The sequence below is a fragment of the Artibeus jamaicensis genome, unplaced genomic scaffold (assembly GCF_021234435.1).
Source record: "Artibeus jamaicensis isolate MK-2021 breed Jamaican fruit bat unplaced genomic scaffold, CSHL_Jam_final scaffold_847, whole genome shotgun sequence".
In the NCBI taxonomy this organism is placed as follows: Eukaryota; Metazoa; Chordata; class Mammalia; order Chiroptera; family Phyllostomidae; genus Artibeus; species Artibeus jamaicensis.
Genome location: NW_026522057.1, coordinates 27,758,083 through 27,772,500, shown reverse-complemented (window position 1 = coordinate 27,772,500; position 14,418 = coordinate 27,758,083). Strand labels below are relative to the sequence as shown.

Sequence of the window (14,418 nt, the reverse complement as noted above, 5' to 3'; positions counted from 1 at the left end):
TCGATCGTACCGATCTTTATTGGGTCCGTGTGTTCTCATTTCCTTCACTGTGTTTAATTTATTTTGTTTGTTTAAATCTCTCCAGCACACTTAATGCAACTTTTAAAATCTGCAGGTTTTAACGTCGTGTGGAAAGTCGCAGAGGGGCGGGTGAGTGGCAGACGGGTGATGGGTGGGGAGAAGGAGAGACGGCTCCCAGAGTGAGAGCTTACTTCCTGGTCCCCACTGCCTCCCCAGAACCTGCGGGTGACCATCGTGTCCCTTTTCTCATGTTCAGCACTTTAATTTTTTGCCTTACTTTCATGTGCAATGAGAATTATTTAGAGAATTGGTAAAGCACGTAGCTTTTTTAAGTAACCTTGGAAATTCTAGTCATTCTAAGGAATCATAAACCTTGCCCGGACATTTGCCACCTAAAAGACCAGTGTGGTGCTGCGTTCTGGCCAGTAAATTCCATATTTTTGGCTATATCTCATCCAAATGGAGCAGTGTGTATATATAGAAGGTAGAAATGGAAAGTGAGAAATATTTGAAAGGGATTATATTAATTGCTAAATATTTTATTCACAAAAGTCAATAACATGGCAAGATGAAATTATTTGTATAGTTTTGTCTGAATGAGCAAGAAAAATGTGGATGTATTGTTTGTATATATTGTATATAGTAAAACAAAAGAGATATGTGCATGAAATCAAGAAAAAAGAAACGAACAAAAGCAAAGCATTAGTGGCTATGGTCTGTAAAATGAAACAAAAAACTTTATTTCACTATAAGAGTACTTTATTTTAAATGTTCTTTAGAAGAACATTTTGCTAAAGCATGACTAAACTGCAAAAAAAATTTTAAAAAAAGAGCTACTGTATTTAGACTTAGGAAAAAAGGCAGAGTAACATTACTTAAAAAAAAAGGATATGTTTACATTTAATTTTGGCTACCAGGAGTTTATTTTATTTTATTTAAAATTTTTTTTGCCAATGGTGCCAAGTAATGTGAATGCTAATAATTGCTTAAGAAAATTAAGTTACTTTTGCTAAACAGATAATCATAAGATGAATCAGTATACAGCTTAACACCATCCACTCGCTCCAACAAAGAACACTTAGAATGATCAAAACCCGACAAAAGAAATAGTATGAAAGGCATAAAAATGTCTCACGTTTTCATATCTCCTGTTGGAAATCAGAAAATGTAATAAAAATTGCACAAAAATAGCTAAAAATGAAGAAGATGCAAACTGGTCTTATAGGATGCCGTGGTGTATTACTATTTCACATAATGAGGAGCCAAAGAAATCTGATGCTTTTAAAAATCAAACTACTAATGTTAAATTGAGAGAATCACGCTCGCATTTGCTGATGCCAGTTTAAAGCCCCCGGGTTAAGTTTCAGGACCAGTTGCTGTAAAGCTGAAGTTATAGTTTTTTTTTCTTGGTTCTGGCTGCCAACTGTAAGTTTAAACTCCAGGCTTGTTGTGAAGCCTGAAAATATTCACAAATAAGCTTTTAAACTGGTGTCTCTAGAAGGAAGGTAGATACAAAAAGATCGTGGTAAAAACTGGGGTCAGTGCTCTTGGTGCCTTTTCTATAATTGTACTTGTTTTCTAATTCCTTCCTTTCACTGCCAACCTCAAATTACTGTACAGTATACGTCTCACTGCTTGGGATCAGCTTCGACAACACTGGCAGCCCCACAACGAGGAGCCATCTGTACATTTGTAAACCGAGCTGACTCAACTTCGTTATTTTCAATGTGCGGGTTGTGTTACAGCTGTTGCAGTCCCCCCGGACACCTATTGTTTTTCCACAATTTGACCTATAGGAGGACACTGAGTAACTTTCCAACACAATTGCATCCATCAGTGGGAATAGAATGTGAAAGCCAGCTCTCTCAGAATATCCTACATTAACACTGAAGTTAGAAATGTTCATTCCATTTATTACGGTACAAACAACTAATTGATCTTTCGACAAGAGTAATGACCTCAGTGGGTTTGCATTAACCCTCACATTTATTTTATTTTTTTAAATGTTTCACATGCTACATTGTTAGCTGAGTAAGTTAGAAAATTCCGGAAGGTAAAGACTTACATAGAATTAGGAGGGTTCTTGCGGAGGGGACAGGAAGTAGCAGTACAACTGTGAATCCTAGGTGAGGTACAAACACACTTCCACTGAAACGAAGCATTTCTGACCGCTTTTTCTCGGTTGTGAATCTTAATTTTGAATATAAGATGATAGATAAGCGCAGCTTTCTTGGATAATCTGAATTCCCAAGTGCCAGGAGTAGGATTTCATTATAAAATTAATAGCTAATCTTATTCTGTCTCCTGAAGATTTAATTGCTATTCTTGTTACCCATTTGAAATCAGCTGTACTGTGTGAACGAAATAAAGACACTCACTCGAACCCCTCTGGCTGCACGGTCGCTTCTGGCAGTTCCACACAGTAGTTGGCGCCCAATGGGGGGTCCCTGAGACTTGCATGTAAAACTAGTCTAGATGTCTTCTTTTTTGTAAGTTTTATTTTTGTAATTGTGCATGTAAAGCATCGTTGAATCAATGGATCTGTTGAAGAACTCAGCTGCTGGAAACCATGCAAAATGTTTTGAATTGCCCTTAAAATATGGAAAATGTTTTCTGAATGCTTTATATTCTTTCTGCTGTAAATTAAAAATGAAGAAAATTTCCCCATATTATGTGTGTGTGTTGTTTTAACTCGACCTGATACTACGAGGTGATGGGCATGTTTCAAACCATATGAAATAATCTCAAATGTTTCCTTATATCAGAACTTATGTGTTGACATTGACTGTTTCATGGTTTGGGGCATGTCCATGAAGGAGAAAATTCCTTAGTACAGCCACTGTCCCTGGAACACCTGCTTCTCAGCTCCCGGCACCCCTCAGCCTGTCAGTCCCTCGTCTCCGTGCAGTTATCTGAAAGCTAGACACCAGTGTAAAGTCACCTCTTCAGTGAAAACCCTCCGAAGTTTGTTAAAAGGAACCTGCCAGCTGACTACTGTCAGTCTCCCTTTCTGAGGACGTTGTCATCGTTTCATTCCCTCTTACGGCAGAGCCTCAGTGCCCTGGTGGTCCCTCTTCCATCCACCCTGTCGCAATGACAGTGCCAGACACAGCCTGCGTGATCTCCCACCTCCACGGGGCCGCAGTGGTTTCTTCAGCCAGCCGCATGTAAATGACATCTTCCTTTCATGTTTGTCCTCACCCTTTATTCCAGCTTTACTTCACCTGTGCCCCAGCCCGCGCCCTCTGGTGTGTACAAACCATGCTTGTTTCCACTTGTATCTTTGTTCATGACGTTTGTTCATCCCTCACTTGGAACGTTCTCCTTTTGGTTACTTACCAACTCAAATCCCATCTTCTCCTCTGTGACCCTCCCTTGCTGTTCACTCTAATGTACGCTAATGGTTCCCTTTCCATAAATTATTCCATGAAGAGTTGGAAAAGAGAGGTTCGCGTTTATTTCCGTTTCTCGTCTAATCTGCCGGTCGACAACCCATTAGTGCTTTTTGTTTTTTAACTCAGGAGTTGTCTGTTGGCAGGAATACTTTCTGTTATAACCGGAAGACAGTGAGTGCAAAGTGACCCTCGGCATTCAGATACCTGCCTCCACCTCCGTGCCATTGAAAGGTGAGGACCTACTCTATGCCACGCCCAGGAACACAGCGGTGGAGAAACTAGTGCCTCAGGGCAAGGCTCGCGCAGATTATAACACGGCCTGTACAATGACAAATATTTGTCATGAATACGAAGAGAGTGAAGCTAACCCAATCAATTATCTGTGACAAATACACCCAATGGACTTCCTATTTCAACAGGTTGCGTGCAAAAACGTGGTGTCTGCGGGGCCACTAGGTTCCTGTGGGGAATTGCGCAGGAACACACAGGCTGTCTCCAGTATTGTCGCCGCCAGAGAAACGGCCCAAGCTCGTTCACCTGCACAGTCCCTTTGCAGCACGTGAGCGCCACTTGCCCAGCCTCAGCACCTGCGGCTGCGGAAAGCTGGAGCACACGCCACCGCCCCCGCACACAGCAAAGCCACCCCTTCCCAAGAGCTCAGCGCCCCAGCGCTCGCACGTGGCCCCGCCCACCTCCTCTTGCCCCCTCCGTGCCCCGCCCACCCCTCTGGTCCCGCCCCGTGATGTCATCGGCCCCGCGCCACTGCCACCGCCCCACCCAGATCCCCGCCGTCTGGATTCGTTCCGCCGCTTCGCCGACACTCGCCCACCGCCGAGGTCGCCAAAATGTGAGTGACGCGAGGCGAAGCTGGGCTGCCTCGGGCCCAGGGGGCGGGCGGTACGCTACTGGGCGCCCTGCCAGGCCCGGTTCCTGCTGGCCACCGCTCTGACGCGGGCCGAGGCCGCGGGGGCCTGCGCGGAGCTCCCGAGGCCTGCGGGTGGGCGGCAGCCCCGGGAGTGCAGGCTGCAGGCGGGCGGAGCGAACCCGCGGCCCGGCCGACTGCCCTGGAGGGCTCTCGGCCGCCGGGCGGGCCCGGAAGGAGCTGAAGCTGGGAGGCCTGGGGGCTGTCCGGGGGAGGAGCGGCCCCGCCCCGCCGCTGTCGGGTCCCCGCCCCTTTGTCGTCACTCCTCCCCGTCCCCACCCCCAGGGTCCCCGAGAGTTAGGGCTGTCTGGGGGCTCTCTTCCTGGTGCTGCCTAGGCTGGAACGGGCTCCGGAAGTTGCAAGGGAAAGAATCTCGGCGCTGTCTCGAGGCGCCCACGGTCAGAGTGGAGGGGGCCGTGAGACAGAGGAGCCCTTGCAAATGGGGACTTCCCTGTGGTAACGTTCAGAAAATGCTGTCAAGAATCGCGAGAACCCTCTGTTCCCTCTCCGGCCTGTTCGTGGCACACCCATAGAGGAGAAAGGAATGCGTCCTTTCCCCGGGTGTCTTCTTGGGAACACCACGCTGGGGTGTTAGTACCGAGGACTGGGCCAGCAGGTCACAGCGGTGAGATCTAGATCCGTGGATTACACAGCGGCGGCGGTGACTTCTAACCTCACTTTCCTCACCTATAGTCGTCTATAAAAGGGGCATACAGCAGTGTTCCCCTTGGACAGTTATGAGGACTGAATGAGAAAATGCCCCAGTACACGAATATCCATCAGACTGGAGGGCCGAGATGGTCATTGGCACGGGGTAGAATGCTGCCTGTTGAATCAGTGAGTCAGGGGCTGTTGTATGCCAGACACATGCTAGGTGCTGGCTTGACATCAGGAAGACCTCTAAGACACAGGAGCCTGGGATCTCGCAGGGAAGGCGAGAACATATGCACACACATATATAAATAATCAAAGCACTGCCAACAAAGTAATGGAAACTCTAAGGATTTCAAACCCAGAGCAGTCAAGGAGGATCTGCTTGGGGAAAAATAAAGCATTTGATGAGGTTTTTAAAGATGAGTAATCTTGCCCTGGCAGGTGTAGCTCAGTGGACTGAGTGCCAGCCTTCAAACCAAACGGTCACTGGTTTGGTTCTCAGTCAGGGTACATGCCTGTGTTTCAGGCCAGGTCCCCAATAGGGGACATGGGAGAGGCAACCACACATTGATGTTTCTCTCCCTCCCTTTCTTCCCCTCTCTCTAAAAATAAATGTTTTTTTTTAAAGACAACTAACCTTTTAAGAAAGGGAGAGTTGCTCTTTGCTTCTGTAAATGACTGTATTCCCCCACACTGGAAAAAGGGCATTCTGTAGCTGTTCATAACTATGAAAACAGTTCTTGCCGCAGTGAAAAGATCAGAAGAGAACTGAGTGCATTTAAGAAAATGTGTGGCTTTTTAAAAATGACATAAAATTGGCAAGTAGCGTCTATCTATCTTAGGATCAGGTTCATCAGTGATACAGAGTAGATCATATTATGTCTTTACTTTAGACCCTGATCACTTTTAACATACGGGTGAATCTTGGGAGTTACAGAGGAATTAGAAGAAATGTCATTAAGACCCATTGTTCATTGCTACAGGAAGGATTTCTTTTCTGCTTTACTTGTGAAACACCCAAAGTCTTCATACTTACCACAGTGTCTCTGCAGTGATGATTTACTAATGGTCCTGCCTTTCAGGTCGGCAGGTGCGCCCAGCAGTTCAAGCGCCGCCTCTGGCAGTAATCGGAGACTTCAGCAGACTCAGAATCAAGTGGATGAGGTATTGCTCTGAAATGTTGAAAAGATTAATTTTAAATTAGCAGGAGAACACGGTGGAAATAGTTGTTTAGAAAAAATGTGATAAAAGTGTGAACGTGAAGTAAATTTTACTGTATCAGAAAGTAACAAAATTTTGTCCCCCACTATTCTGGAAGCCATCATCTAAGCAGAAGACAGATTTTCCTGATTTCATGTGTATTTTTCTGTGACCACATCACACACCTGATACACAAATACCCCTTCCCTGAGAACATTCCTTCAAGAACTACTTTATAATGTACATTTTGCCACAGTAAGAAAAATTTTGGAAAAAAGAGAACCACTTTATAAAGTAGGATAATAGAGTTTTCAGAATTAGGTCTATCGACTGTTCAAGCCAGGACCAGTGCTCTGACCAGACAGATTCTTCATCACGTACCCTGCCAGTAGCCTGGCCTTTCTGCCTGAGCGGGCCTCTGCAGAGTGCGCTCCCGCTGTTGCCCACTGACATGGAGCGCAGGTGCTGGCAAGCTGCTATAGCCCAGCGGATCTGTATCTGTAGAGTTCTTGAGTTTGAGGACGTTCACAGTGTCTGTGTTCTGCCCTACATATGCAGACTCACAATGGTTGAGAAATTCAAACTAGCCTTTCCACATTCCTAAAAGCCATCACTGCCAGCAAGGCTGTCTTGGTCTTTCTGCCTTGAGCTGCCTTAAAAAGCAGCGTTAAACTTAGGTTAAACTGGGGGCCAAATATTTAGTTGGCCAAAAAGTCCATTTTTTTTAAATAAAATAAAGGTGCATTTTTTCAGTTTCACCAATAACTTTATTGATTGGGGTGTTTTGAGTGTGTCGGCTGTCTCCCACTATTGGCTTCTAGTGAATGGAGGCCGGGGCTGCTGCTAAACATCTTCCAGTGCATCAGACAGCCCCACAGCGAAGAATTGTTTGGCTAAAGTGTCAATAGGACCAAGAAACTTCACAAACCACTTTTGACACATTTTATCAGTCACAGCACCTTTTCCAAACACTGCACAAATCTTTTCTTGTATTTCAGTTGTGTTTTTACCTTTCTTGAAATAATAAAGCATAATATGCCAAAAATGTTGCATATCTTTTTCTATCTTCAGTATTCAAATAGCTGCACAAAAATTCACCAATTTTGATTTTTTTTAATGCATGCTGCTATGACAGCTGTCACAGTGCATTCTAACCAAATTGTTTCAAATGAAGTTGAAGACAGCTAAGCACCAGTAGAGCCACTGCACAGAAAAAATTAAATGAACTTTTCAGCCAACCCAGTGTATGGTGACAGAAGATGATCTGACTTTGGGTGGTGGGCACACAATGCAATATACAGATCATGTGTCATAGAGATGTACACCTGAAGCCTATATAATCTTATTAACCAAATCACCCCAATAAATTTAATTAAAAAACAAAAATAAAACTGATGTTAAGCTGCGTTTAATAGTGGATGGTTAAACATACGGTAATATTTTGGTGTGATGGCTATTTATGAATGTCTGAAAGTTTTATATTTTCATGCTAAAAACCCATCCTAAGTCCATCCTGCATGAGATTTTTGTTTACTTACAAAATCAAATTGAGTCCTTTTTCTTAACCAAAGGGAGTTGGGTTTTTTGTGTTTTTTTTAATCGAGCTGAAATTCACATAACATACTGAGCCATTTTCAGGTGCACCGTCCAGTGGCATGTGGGTATATTCACAGTGTTGTTCAACCATCAGCTCTGTCTGGTTTCACAGTTTTCTCCGCACCACAGAACACACTGTACATGTCTAGTACTTACCCCTGTTCTTCCACCTCCCCTTCCCTGCTAACTTCTCATTGGCTCTCTGTTTCTATAGATTTTCTTATTCTAGATATACCATAAAAAAGGGATCATATACTGCGTGGCCTTCTGTGTTTGCCTTTCACTTGGTAAAATATTTTCAATGTCTATCCAAGTTGTAACAAATATCAGTGCTCCTTCCTTTTTCAGGCTGAATGATATTCCAGTGCTTGTGTACACCTTGTTTGTCCATTAGATGATTTTTCAGTTGTTTTGGCCTTTTAGCTATACCAGCAACGCTGCTATAAACATTTGCATACAAGTTTCTGCGTGTACATGTTTTCATTTCTCTTGGGTACGTAGCTAGGAGTAGCACTCGTCTACCGTTTTGAGGAGCTGGCATACGTTCCCACGGTGGCCGCACCGCGTCACATTCACACCGGCAGTGCCACGGGTTCCTGTTTCTCCACATCCTCACCGACACTCGTTATTTTCCTTTTTTATTTTTATTTGGTTATAGCCATCCTAGTAAGTATAAAATAACATCTCATATTGTTCTGATTTGCATTTCTTTAATGACCAGTGATGTTGAGTATCTTTTCCTGTGCTTATTGGCCATCTGCTAAACATCTTCCAGTTGTACACTCTTTGTTGAAATGCCTATTCAAGTCTGTTGCCCTTTTTAAAAAAAAAAATCCTTACCTGAGGATACGTTCATTGATGTTTAGAGAGAGAGGAAGGAGGGAGAGAAAGAAAGAGAGAGAAACACCGATTGGTTGCCTCCTGTACGCGCCCTGAATGGGACTCAAGCCCACGACCTTTTCTCGTGACTGGGACGACGCTCCAGCCAACCGCACCACCCAGCCAGGGCCACTGAGCAGTTTTTAGTTGGGTAGTTTCTCTTTTGTTGTTGAGTAGTAAGAGTTCTTTATATAGTCATTCTGGATTTTAGCTAATAATAACCTATTAAATATGCAAACGTGATAAAAATTTTAATAGAAACGAAGTAGGTGTAATCGTATGTAGTTTTTCAATAATCAAATTTAATTGAGATATTAGAAAATAGTCACATTCTGAGAATTAGTACTGAGTTCTTTTATTTCTTACGACCACAAATACCTTATGGTACTAGCTACCCACTTGTGATCATTCCGGAGCAGGCAAAGAAAACACATACCCATTGAACCAGGCCAATCTGTTCACTGGAGAACCAGAAGATTCTGGAACTGAAGCCACCAGGGGGCGTTGACATGGTATCAGGTCACTGGATTTGGCTCAGTTCTTGAATGTAATTCCAATGTCAGTCAGTGTGGAAATGAAGGCTGCCTGATGACAGCAGGTATGAAAGCTGCCTAATGACAGCAGGTAATTTAGACTTTGCGGGGAAGCTCTGTGTCCCACGGGCCCTGGTTTGGTGATCCAGTGCTGCCAGCGATGTGCAGCCGTCTCCTCGGTTAATCCCCACCCCCACCCACCATTTCTTTACCCCCTCCCACTTCCATTCCTTTCCCAATAAATTTGAGTCTGTAAATTCTTTGGGTGAGCAAAGTCACTTCTATATTGCGTCCACTAAGCCACTGCCTGAAGCTGAGGTTCCTATTGCCTGCCACAAAGGTCTTCAAACAGAAAAAAGAGTGTCATAAAAAGGAGTTTTTTAAATATTCTGGATATTAACTCCTTTTCAGATATATGATTTGCAAATATTCCATTCTGTGGATTGTCTTTTCACATCCTCAGTAATGCCCTTTGATGCACAAAAGGTTTTAATTTTGACAAAGTCCCATTTGTCTATTTTTTTGTTGCTTTTATTTTTTATTTCAAATCCATGGCCAAATCCAAAGTTATAAAGGTTTACTCTTCTAAGAAGTTTATAATTTTAGCTCTTACACTTAGGTCATTGATCCATTTAAGTCAATGACCTAAGAGTTATTTTTGTATATGGGATGAGGTGCTGATCCTACTTCATTCTTTTGTATGTGGCTCTCCTGTTGTACCAGCCCATTAGTTGAAGAAACTTCTTCCCCATTGACTGATCTTGGCACCCTGTCGAAAATCAGTTGGCCATAGGTGTTTGAGTTGATTTCTGGACTCTCATTTCCATTCCATCATCAGTGCTGCTTTGTAGTTTTCCATGACCCAGTTTTTGCCTCCTTGGTTCAGTTTATCTCTGGGATTCTATTGTACATGGAATTGTTTTATTAATTTCAGTATATGGAAACACTGTATTTATAGTTGCTGATCTTGTACCCTGAAACTTTACTGAATTTGTTTATTAAGCCTATTAAGTTTATATTGCAGATTCTTTGGGATTTTGTACATATGGAATGTCTGCAAATATGGATCATTTTACTTTTTCTAATTTGGACACCTTTTCTTTCTTTTTCCTGCCCAATTGCTCTGGCCAGAACGTCCAGTACACTATGGAAGCGCAACATGACAGCGGGCATCCTTGTCTTGTTCCCTGATCTCAGCTTTCTGTCTTTGACCATGGAGTGTGGATGTTAGTTGTGGGGTTTTTTTTAAATAAATGCCCTTTATTATGTTAAGGAGGTTCCCTTCTAGTCCTAGTTTACTGAGAGTTTATTTGATGAAATGGTGAAGCCCAGCCCCCCTTTTAATGAAAATTAAACTTAAAATAATAAAGTGCTGACCTGTGGTTGCTCCATTTCTTCATGTGAAACTTGATGTGACCATCTTCTTTCAGGTGGTGGACATCATGAGAGTCAATGTGGACAAGGTGCTGGAGAGAGACCAGAAGCTCTCTGAGCTAGATGACCGCGCAGATGCACTGCAGGCGGGAGCTTCCCAGTTCGAAACCAGTGCTGCCAAGTTGAAGAGAAAATACTGGTGGAAGAACTGCAAGGTAATTCTCCTCAACCGTCTTTACAGTGAATCTCCCTCCACATCCCCAAGGGGTGACAGAGGCCTTAAATGTTGGACTTGCATCAGCCCTGCAGGCAAGTTGGACTTCCCACACATAGAATTTGGACTGACGCTGAATCCGGATCACTGACCGAATGCCCTTGCTCTCGCCCCACAACTGGGGAATCACCACATGCTGTGGCCAGCCTTACAAAGCATGCGGGAGTGTCCAAAATCAATCTCAGACATACGCCCCTTCCAACTGTCTGCCCCAGGGGAACCTTGAACACAGACTGACAGGAGAGGGTGGAATTGGCAGTCAGATTGTGTGTGCTTGTGTCAGTGGCTCCAGCACCCAAGGGAGGAGCTTCTCAAGCTACAGTTCGCTCCAGAAGAGCAGGAAGCAGCCACCCGGGAGCCTGGACCAAAGCAGATTATTATATGACTACCAAAGAAATTTGCTGCCCTTGGTCCCCAGTGTGTCCTGCCCCATCCTGGTGTAGAAGTGACACTTTCCAACACAACACAAATGTGTTAGGAGCCCCGCCCAATGTGGAGACCTTGTGTACACAAACGTGCCTGCTTAGGGCCCACAGATCATTTGAACAGCTTGTGAAAAGCATGTAAGGAAGCTTCAGGTCCTAATGGAGAACATTATAGTTAGGCTTTAAAAACTATGGATTATTTCCGATTGCAGCGCCCCTGAAGTTCTCCTTCATTGACTAGGATGATACCGTCTGCTACTCATCAGGAAGCACGTTAATCTCTTTCTGACATGTGACTGGGACGTGTGTTTCATTACAGATGTGGGCCATAGGCATTAGCATCGTGGTCATCATCATCATCATCATCATCGGTGAGTGCTCCTGCTCTAAACCCACTGAAATTTACATGGGTTTGCAAAGATCTTTTTCTTTAGTCAGTATTTTAAATATGATTGTACGATTAAAGCCTGGTTTTTGATGTAAACATTAATGCTTTGAAATTAGAGAAAACTTTCTGATTATATTTTCATCAGCTCTTCCCTTTGTGACTGTGCAGTCTAGCGACTGAACGCACAGCCACCTGTGTCCACCCTGGCCCCACCACCATCCAGCTGTGTGGCTTTGGGAAATAGGTTCATAACTCTGCACTCTAGTTTCCTCATTTTAAAATGGGGTAATAAGAGGACCTACCTCGTATGTTTGGTATGAGGGCAAAGCTGGTGAATATATAAAAAGTGCTTAGGATGGTGCCTGGCATGTGATGATGATGATAGTTATATAAATAAATACACACCCCGTCGTCGCTGTGAGTACTAATGGGGCCATATACAGCACTGGGACAACCCACTGCCATCTCAGCCCAGGACAGCGTCTTCTCCAGCCCCGTCTTTGGATCATCCCGTCTAGCGCTCCACAAAATCGAGACAAGCCCCCAGGAGAAAATAGGCCAAATCACATTTCTGTTCGCATATAGACTAGCATTCAGTGTTCATTCTGGATTTGCTCTAAAAGACTAAACTGTTTTCCTTGATTTTTTTTTTTTTTGCATTTCCCTGCTTATTAGTGTTGAGTGTTTCTCCATGAAGAACCAGTGAAGCTCCAGCCTTCTGTTCCAGAAACCTCTTCAGGATTTTTGACTTAGAACTTTCTTTATCATCAGGCTTACGTACTGTAATATCTAAAATGTTTGTTTTCTGTTAATGTAACGTTTGATTTTTAGAAAATGTGCCTTTAAAAAACATAATTCCAAACTAGAAGTACACTCACTCCAGCCCACATTTTGCACAGTGCCTTTACAAATTTACATATGGGCTGATGACAAGGACTTCATAAACTCCAGAGTGTTATAACTTAGAAGTAACATTGTCTGATTAATTGCCATTAATTCTAGTCAGGGGAATTTTTGCTAAGTGAGCTATCCTCATCATATGATCTTATCTTCAGAACCACATTTTAAACCTTTGGGTTATCAGATTTTCAGTTTGTGCCTTCCAGAGAAAACACTACTGTCTGACTCAAGTCTGTGACTATGACAGGCTGTGCCTTATTCCGCTACCTTCCCGCTGCCCTATGAGCGCCTTCTACTGTTTATGAGCACTACTGACCTTTGCGCTGTATTTAAAATAAGATGCTGGTAAAGAATTTTTGCTCTTACATTAGACACAAAGATGTTTACTTTCTTGTTATTGTTTTGTATCATTTGCTAAAAATATTTTAATCAGAAATAACCTCTTTAAAACATTTTTATAGGACTATGGCTACGACCAAAGTTTCTATTTTGCCAAAAAGTTAAATCCCAGTAAAATGCCCTTAAGTCTGTTCCTGACCTGACAGATAAATCTGAAAAGTGACAGATGGAATTCAAGGTGCCCTTGAGAAGTTGTATTATTATTTGTGGAGCTTCTATATCCTGACAGGCCTTTCTTGCCTGTGAAATACTATATGTGGTACAGCTCCCCTTCCTAGACAGCATTTCCCTGGGTTTAGAGAAGGCTCAAACTAGACTCTCTCCATCTCATGCCTGGAGACAGATTGCAGAACAAACACCAGCTATGGACTCCAGCATGTTTCTAAGAATTATGTGAGCAACAATTTTGTAGCCTTCAAGTAAGACAGTTGTGAACTAGTCATTACTTGGCCCAGTCCTCATAGACTATAGCTTTTTGGAGTTTGTTTCTATTTTTATTCATATTCCACTTTCTAAATGTCTCCTATATTATGCTTTCAATTAGTATTTGTCAGGGTTGGCTGACTTTTCACAGAAATAGCTGACCGGAGACCTTCTTCGATGCACTGGGCTGTTGCACAAGATGCTGCTTTGCAAATAGCTGTTTTCATCTAAGAGACTTTTGTGGAGACTTTCGACATCAGGCTATATGGCCTAAGGATAGGAATTAGATATGAATGACACAGGCAAGGAGGCACTGAGGGAGAAAGAGGCTTACCACTCTGTGGCCCATTGTACTGGAATATTCTAAAATTGTTTCTTGCATGCTAGTATGTGACTTACAAAGCAACAGTGGTTGAGGCACACCAGGATATGGGTTCCAGTTCTTTGGTATCTGTTCCCGTCAGCACTGAAATGAAATGGTGAACACACACCCCACTGGGAGAGGAAAGCAGCTGTCAGTGTCAGGGCAGTAGCGCCATCTCGGCTTGGGGTCTGTGGTGGGGTCTGAAGCTGAAACTCTGGTGCTCTCTCCTTGGCCTTGATGCTCAGTCCCATGTAACTCACCAGCTCCCGCATTAACCCAGGAGTACCTTGCTTGTATCTGCATTTAGCTGGTTACTTGCCCACTGTAATGAGCTGAATAAAGTGTTTATAAACATTACCCTGGTACCTGTGTTGCTTGTAGAGGAATAGCTGCACCTCATCCAAGTCCTAAAAAATAGCATGTTTTGTTGTTCCCCCACCTCTCCCTTAGAAACCCTTAACTCCACTCTGATCCTTTCTCACCCATCCCCTCCCTAAGTACTCAAACTCCCTATCACCCAGCCTGTCCCCATAGCTAGTCAACAGAAGCAAAGCAGACCACCCCGTTGTGAAAAGTGCTTTCATGTAGATGACTGAGGAACTGGCTTTCTTATGAATACCGAAGCCTTCCAACATTTGACTTTTGAGTTTATAACTACATGGTCTTTCAAA

At 43.4% G+C, this 14,418-nt stretch overlaps 2 protein-coding genes across 2 annotated transcripts in view; both read left to right on the top strand.

Annotated features, from left to right (window-relative positions):
- The window catches only part of CAMTA1 (calmodulin binding transcription activator 1), a 586,497-nt gene extending 583,815 nt beyond the window's left edge, over nt 1–2,682 (top strand). Inside the window, exon 22 of the mRNA XM_053660233.1 lies at nt 1–2,682. This exon is cut by the window's left edge and continues 526 nt beyond it. The gene's annotated coding sequence lies outside the window, so the exon portion shown is untranslated.
- Nucleotides 2,683–4,169: 1,487 nt separating this feature from the next.
- On the top strand, nt 4,170–14,104 carry VAMP3 (vesicle associated membrane protein 3). The gene is made up of 5 exons (XM_037154259.2): nt 4,170–4,263; nt 6,075–6,156; nt 10,631–10,789; nt 11,593–11,644; nt 12,337–14,104. Coding segments are annotated over exons 1-5 (315 nt in total). The 5' UTR covers nt 4,170–4,261; the 3' UTR covers nt 12,357–14,104.
- Nucleotides 14,105–14,418: the final 314 nt, after the last annotated feature.

Excerpts from the sequence above, each read along its gene's own strand:
- VAMP3 (XM_037154259.2), top strand. Across the intron at positions 6,157-10,630 it reads CTCAGAATCAAGTGGATGAG|GTGGTGGACATCATGAGAGT; the intron begins GTATTGCTCTGA and ends ATCTTCTTTCAG. Across the intron at positions 11,645-12,336 it reads CATCATCATCATCATCATCG|TGTTGAGTGTTTCTCCATGA; the intron begins GTGAGTGCTCCT and ends CCTGCTTATTAG.